Genomic DNA, 7,944 nt, shown 5'->3' on the forward strand with positions numbered 1-7,944 from the left:
TCCATCTCTATCCAGAAGTAACGATATCAAACTACCAGCATCTTTTTAATCTCACAGATTAACAGTCCACTGTGCAGAGCTCCCTGCGGTGCAGTGAGCAGTGAAGGAGTTGGTGGTTTCGGACACTTGGATTATTATCTGTGACTTCCTGGAGGACCGGTTGGTTGCCTGGCTGCAGCTTGGGTCTAATAGGATTCACCATAGCGACCATCTATGTACTGGAATCACCCGACACGTTTACACTGCTCACATCACAATAGATGAATTTACTTCAGCAAAGTTTGGTTTGGTTTAGTGAGCCTGCAGGGTGGGAAGGAAGAACAGACTTCCAGCAAAACCAGGATAATTCCTGTAAAACTAACCGAGTTGTTTGGTGCTTTTATTTTAAAAGTGTAACTGGGTGATTGTTCACTTGACGACGCTGTTGTTTCCTCGGGTAGGTGACAAACGGGACCGTGAGACATTCGTGATGAGAGAGTTTGTTTTTTTACTTGAAAATGTGTTTGTTATTGTTTGCGTGCGATATTCTGTTTCTGAAACTAACAAAAACCCTCCTGCTGGAGGAGTTCAGACGGGACAGAGATGCTAACTTTGGGTTCAGCTGTCCGCTAACACGACTGAGGAGGAAGAGGCGTCTCCTCTGGACTTTTTTAAACGTTATCAGACTGAAAGCATCTAATTCTCTTCACAGGGTTTGTAACGGTCAGAGATATCTGTGTATGCCGTTTGCACAGTTTGGTTTCAGTGAATGATGTGTCAGATGATAATCAGCTGTAGAGGTGCTGAGAGGTCGATCCTGTTGCTGTGGGAGAGAAAGTCTCTCTTGTTTATAGTCTTGATGCTGCTGGATACAGACATGAGAGCTCAATCAATCCTCTCATCCATCATTACCATAATCACATTTCCCCACATATCCTTCTATGTGCCGTCCAGAATAAGTAGATGTTTGATGACTTTATTGCGTCTCTACTTTCAGAACTCGATCCGACACAACCTGTCACTCAACAAGTGCTTCATCAAGGTGCCGCGGCAGAAGGACGAGCCGGGGAAAGGTGGTTTCTGGAAGATCGACCCGCAGTACGCTGAGCGTCTCCTGAGCGGCGCCTATAAGAAGAGGCGAATGCCTCCGGTCCAGATCAACCCGGCCCTGCAGAGCCGGCTCAGGATCAACCTCCAGCCCCAGTCCAGAGGCCCCTGGAGCCCTGCAGGAGGCCTGCGCATCAACCCAGATTCCCAGCAGCTCCTCCGGGAGTTCGAAGAAGCGACCGGTGCCGACCAGAACTGGGACCCTCACCTGGCTGAGGGGACCATGCTGGGGTCCTGGCCGCTGGTCAGAGGAAAAAGTGGGCAGAAGAGGAAACAGTCGGTGGAATCCAGACTCGGTACCACCAAAGCTCCCCGACGCTCCAGCTCCCCGCTGCTCTCCATTGACGAACAGAAGGAGATCGGACCTCTGAAGGGGGACTTTGACTGGGACGCCCTGCTGGACTCGGCCCTCAGTGGAGAGCTCAGTCTGGAGGGAGGAGATCCTCTGAGCCCGATCATGAAGGAGGAGGACCTGACGGTCCGAGGGACCCACATCTCTCCTGTTGAAGCTCCCGCAGGGACGGCAGACATCCACGTGTTGGTGGAGACTCAGAGGAATAATGACGTGTCAGACTTTGATGAGGAGACCTTCCTCGCCACGGCCTTCCTGGAGAGCCCCTGGCCGGAGGAGGAGGAACAGTGCCGCAGTGACTTCCTCTGTAGTTCCTCCGTCAACCTGGACCAGCTGTTTGACCTCGGGGACTCGTTAGGCGGAGACCCGAGCGCCCGGATCGACACCCTCCTCTGAGGAATAGTTACTGTCCAGCAGGTGAAAACACTCGACTACCCTACTGAGGAATAACAGACTACTTTTTTTTTTTTTTTTTTTTTACACTTAAACAACTTTTTTTGTCCTTTTCAAGATGTTTAAAGTATTTTTAGATTTAACTTGTGATGCTGATTCATACAGGAAGTACATCCCCAATGCCTACTGAACTAAGATGCCACAGCAGCAGCAGCAGCAGCAGCAGCTCTCATCATCACACACAGAATCTCACATCCTTTCTGCTGAAGATGAGAGATTTAACAGAGGAATTCACAGTGACCAGAGTGGCTAACTTCAGGTTTAGCTCTCTGCACGTCTCTTATCAACTTTTCAGATACTTTTAGACTGAAAGCATCAGACTCAAATAGTGAAATGTGTCGTTTGTTATTCTCAGAAAAAGTTATCCTCCACCCGTCATGTGATGGTGTAATTACTCAGTTTGGCCCGGTGTCCTCCTGATCGACTGATGAAGCGTGTGATGTTTGTAGGAACGCGGACGCAAACCTGGAAGTTAAAAAAAAATGTTCTGTTGCTTTTAGCCAACAATGCTAATTTAGTGTTAAACGTGCTATAAGGAACTTTTAGCTGGTCATAAAACAGTTTAAGTATGATGCCTCTAATATTTTGGCCGAGTGCTGGGGATTAATCAGGAAACAAGCTGCTCTGTAGTCTGGTGGGCCGGCAGCAGATAAACGGGCTTTAAACATAACATTTTATATTTTCTAAGTTACATCTTGCTGTTGGCTTCTTATTAAGAAGATTATGAAGGTTAATTTAACTTTAGGTTGAACAAAATTACTACAACCGAGCGACCAGTCTGTCAATGAGCAGCACTAAAACAAAGCTGACTTTGTTTCATCCTGTAACAGTTATTAATCTTACATAACCACAAACATTAAAATAAAAAATACATGACATCTTTCTTCCGCCCACCAGGCTGATCACAATCTTTACCGCTTTCGTCCACAGGCGGCGCCAGAATCAACACAAACGAAGGTCCTTGTAGCCGCTTTAACCAAAACTGAACTCACAGCAAACAGTTCATGTTTAACTTCACCACAGTGAGCGAATCCACAAACGTAGCATCTCCATTTAATAAAAAAACATCTCTTGGCTTTTTAAATGTGGGCGTGAACGAGCCTGTAGGACGACACGTCACGTCACTGTTTACATGAAGAGTTATCGTTCATCAGGAGGAATCTGTGGGACAAACACGATAAAAACACGAGACCCGAAACTTTTCAGAAGACGACCGATCTTCAGTTCTTTCTGTCGTTATAGAAGAAGAGATAACCGCTGACAGAGAAGTCACTTGTTTCTTGTTTTAATATGAGTGTAAATATTGTGACAGCAGCACTACGAGGATGAAAAATGAGATGTTTGCCAAATGATGTTTGGTGTAGAAGTGATTCACTGTATTAGCTGTGTTTGTGTGTTTGGGGTTGTTGGTACTAACTGTTCTCTGTCTGCATTTGTCAAAAAATAATTAGGACCATTTTAAGTAGAAATGTTAATTATGCAGGTTAACTTTGTAATGAAAACAGTATATTTTCATCCAAGGCTGAAAACATTTAGATTAACTTGGTAACAGATGTCTTTGACCCTGTGACAGCAGAGGAAACGTCCGAGCTTCATGGTGTAAAACTTCAAATGGACACGAAACGGCTCAAGGCAAAATTCTGCAACAAAGACCTATTAAGACTTTAAAATGCTGACTTTAGAAAGAACACGGCGCCTGTAAATGAATACCTGACCTTCAATGTGCCAAGAACAACTTGGGACTCGACAGGGTGGCTGCGTTTTGATTACAGAGAAGAAAAAATGTCTTTTATTTGTGGCGGTGTTCAAGAAGAGACGCTCACAAAAGATCCGCTGCAGCCCGGATTAAACAAATCAGTCGATATTAACTCTAAAGATTCAGTCATGTTGCTCCTGTTTCCTCTAAAATGTGTGAAAGTGCAATCAATGTACAGATGTTCTATTTACAGTCAGTCTGTTCATGCAGTTTACGTTGGAGTTTCACAGGTTTGTGTATTAAGAGTTGTGAATAACAAAGCAGCCCTGAATGGTTTGTGTATTAGCTCTTCTCGATCAATTAACACTTTTAATGTCTCTTACCTCATGATTGGTTCTGTAAAGTCAGACGCACTGTATGCATTCCTTTACTCTCCTCTTTTTATTTTATTTTCCACTTTTCTTTGTCAATAAAAAATACATTTCACTGCATCTCGTTTGTCTAAATGATATATTTAACTTATTTTTAGTCAGACTAGCAGGTAAGATGGAGGTCAGTCACAGGTGTGTGGCATTCAAGTTTTTTTGTATTAATTCTGATGGTCAGGATTAATTTTGTAGCACAGCAGACAACAAACACAGAACAGGTCAAAGCATGCAGAGCAACTACACAAGAGCGAGGAGTTGACAGGGGGAAACTCACCAGACTCCCTTAGAAAAACGCTCACTTTTGTGATTTGCTGCGTCAGAAGACACTTTACAAATGTTGCTAAAGGCAATCTATGATGAATTCTTAATTATTTGGGCCTTCTTGTAAATTCGGCAAGTGTTGTACATTTCCATCAGCATGGGGGGAGGAGATAGTGACTCCATAAAGCCACTTAAAGACAACTCTTACATGTGCAGAACCTGCCTTCGAAACATCATAATTTTGAGTTTTTTCAGTATCAAAGTACTCCAGTTATAGTTGTCTGTACAGCCACGTGTTCACTGCAAACAGGAAGTGCTCACAGCTGATTCGGCATGTGTTGAACAGAGTTTTAGAGTTTTAAATCAAGTCTCCAGCTGCTTCCAGCAACTCTGTTTTACTGTGAAGCTCCAGAACTGTTCTGTGGACTACCACACTTCACCTGACTTTATATCATCAGGAGGAGGAGAGGAGGACTTTATATCATCAGGAGGAGGAGAGGAGGACTTTATATCCTCAGGAGGAGGAGAGGAGGACTTTATATCATCAGGAGGAGGAGAGGAGGACTTTATATCATCAGGAGGAGAGGAGGACTTTATATCATCAGGAGGAGGAGAGGAGGACTTTATATCATCAGGAGGAGGAGAGGAGGACTTTATATCATCAGGAGGAGGAGAGGAGGACTTTATATCATCAGGAGGAGGAGAGGAGGACTTTATATCCTCAGGAGGAGGAGAGGAGGACTTTATATCATCAGGAGGAGGAGAGGAGGAGTACATGTGAGTTCAACTACCCGTGTGCTTCTACAAAATGTAGTTAAACTTCTTTAATCCCATGACGTTTTTTATACTCTAATGCTACATGTTAGCATGTAGCTCCCAGCAGCACTGAGTCTCCCGGAGCTGCAGACCTTGTTGTTGTCTTGCTGTCCCACCCTGTCCCCCTCCTCCCCCCGGCGCTTTAGTGTTTCTGTACGTGAGATTTACGTTGGTCTTTTCCTGCTCATTTCTTTGGGGCTCTGGCTGAGATCAGGCAGTGGATGGTAATAGTAGCAGGGGGTGGCTGGGTTTCTCTTTCAGGGCTTTGTCTGTGCTCAGTCACACTCTTGTTCCCCACGGCTCTTGGATCTGTGGCCCTTCATTGGGTCGGTGTGGGGTCTAACAGGGACAAGTGTCCCACGGCCCCATATATCACCGGCTGTCTGCGCCGCTGTAGACCACACCGTCTCTCTCTGACCCTGCCGCAGATTAGCTAGGTGGCTCGCGTTCAGAGCGCCACATGAATAGCCGCAGTAATCAAATGCAAATACGTAGAATTTAAGAAGGCAGCGTCCCCCCGGGGTCGCAAACAGACGGCTTCTCTGTCAGTGAGCGTGTCTGTCTGTGGTCACTGATGAGGTAATGACGGCTGAGAGATGAAGGCAACAGATAGAGCGCTGTAACGCTACACCTCTGTATGATGGACACCCAACACTCCACTGGAAGGCCAGGATCCTGCAGCTTCATGCCCAGACTCAGAGCTGTTTTCCTGGAAAGGAGAGCCGACGTTTCCCCTTCCCCCCGGCCTGAGCTCCCTGCAGGCCCCCCTGGACCGCTTTTACCTGCTGGACTGAGCTCTCCAGCTGGATTGCAGGGCTCATAATTATAATGTGGCAGGCCGGTCAGATGAGAGGCCCGCAGTAACCCGATGCAGGTATTATTCACTGGGCCCGCTGACGGCTGCAGGTAAGAGGAGCCTCCAGGTGAAACGCTAACCCTCGCCGCTTGTTCCAACCCAGAAACGCTGCAAACTGAAAGTGCTAAACGCCAACACCCGATGTGGCCGGGACGATGAAGCAGCCATTTACAGAAGAGCTCAACTGCTCTGGAAAGACGAGGCTGAAACCAAGAGATTGACATTTTGTGCCCAGAGATTATATTTACATTTACTGCCAGTTAAACCAAAGATCTCAGGGTAGAAGGAATCGTATGATCTCCCTTCATGAGCTGACTTTTAAACCAACACCTGACTACAAAGATCGACTGACTGGCTGTTTTGATCAGGACTCATGTTCTGATTCAGCAGCACTGATGTTCAAATCAACATTTCCGGATCATTTAAAAGTCTTCTCGTCAATGTCGGCTGAAACTTCTGCACAGAGTCCACTGTGGCACAACAAACAATACTTTATGGAAAGTAAAAACTAATACTAAACAGTAAGAAATTCAGTCAAGCAACCAAGTAATATACTGTCTTCTAACAGCAGTGAACGTAAAAACCTGAAGTTAAATGTCACATAATTAGGTACATTTGTAACAGAAGTAATAACACACACATCCTGCAGACGTTGGCCAGACGAATATAACTCATGTTGGAAACAGCGTTGGCTCACTGGGAAGACGTCGGCATTTGTTTGACATCCTGCCAACATCTTTGAGAACAGCTGAGTGAACTTTAGGCTCAGAATCCGTCTCATCATGTGACAAACTGCGGTGAGATCACAGATGTCAGGGGAGATATCTCCAAGAATGGCAGCAACACAGAATTAGAACAGTAAAGTAACAGAAAAACAAATATAACACAGAGCAAATGAGTTTGGCTGCATTACATGCGAGTAACCAAGTGAAGGAGAGAGATCTACATGTAGTGTTTAAGTTCAGACTCTGTCAGTCTGAGTCTGATGAAGATATCAGCCGCTGCCGTCGGCTCGTCTGTCCGTCTGTTGCCCCACGACTCGTCTGGTATTCCTCTGGACGAACTCTTACAAAACGGACGCTGCTGAAGGATCTGCTGCACCGGGACGGAAGCTTATCTGCAGGTCCAACCACAAAAACAAAGATGTGAAAAAGTGGACGGAGGAGAGACGGGGAATACATCTTTTTTATCACACAGCTAATGAAAGGCCTGTTGCCGGGGCAACAGCTGGTACCATTGTCATGTAGGTCCGGGGAGGGGGGGCGGGCCGGGTGAGGGTCTCTTACTGGTCTGACTGGAGCGGTGGGGATGATTGGGGCTGTGGAGGGAGGCTGATGGAGCCCCAGATTTATTACAGAGCTGCTGTTTGTGAAAGTTCACTTACCTTCGCAAAGAGAGGCTCCACTCCTGTCAGAAAAACAGATCCCAGGGTCTCTGAGTCTGAACTCTCCCCTGCTGCTGAGTGTGACGTTCACACAACTACACACACACACACACACACATACACGCACACACACAACTACACATACACACACACACACAACTACACACACAACTTCACACCAGCGGTGGAGGAAACGTCTCCACAATATGACTGTTGCCACTTTACGTTCCTGCAAACCAAGAATACGTTGAATAAGTAAGTTTCACAAGAATCATCAACATTTCTACAAAACGTGTAAACTCACATTCAGATTACATTTATATGAGCTGGTTTACTGTCAGGAGGAGCGGGGGGGACCAGAGACCACCGTTCAACACTGTGTTTTAACATTTGTAACAGTGAAGCTGTCACAGTCTTAACGAGACCTCTGGAGAATTTCCAACCATGTTTGCGGGAACGCAAATGGACATTTTTAATGAGACACTGAAACAATTTCAAGCCATGTTTATGGCAAAGAACAGTTTACCTTTAATGAGACATCAGGACAATCTTCAACCTCGTTTGTGGCACAGAAACCAGATGTTTTAACGAGACATCACAACATCTTCCAGT

General features: G+C 45.8%; 1 protein-coding gene across 2 annotated transcripts in view; it reads left to right on the top strand.

Moving 5' to 3' along the window:
* foxj1a (forkhead box J1a) overlaps window positions 1–4,078 on the top strand; it is a 6,540-nt gene extending 2,462 nt beyond the window's left edge. Inside the window, exons 3-4 of one of the 2 annotated variants that reach the window (XM_030408742.1) lie at window positions 977–1,855; window positions 1,997–4,078. In XM_030408742.1, coding sequence (XP_030264602.1) covers window positions 977–1,834 — 858 coding nt within the window. In that variant the 3' untranslated portion in view covers window positions 1,835–1,855; window positions 1,997–4,078. Of the gene's footprint in view, window positions 1–976 lie in introns of both variants that reach the window. The other variant, XM_030408741.1, reaches the window with a different exon arrangement.
* Window positions 4,079–7,944: the final 3,866 nt, after the last annotated feature.

Source organism: Sparus aurata, chromosome 23 (genome assembly GCF_900880675.1).
Source record: "Sparus aurata chromosome 23, fSpaAur1.1, whole genome shotgun sequence".
Lineage (NCBI taxonomy): Eukaryota > Metazoa > Chordata > Actinopteri > Spariformes > Sparidae > Sparus > Sparus aurata.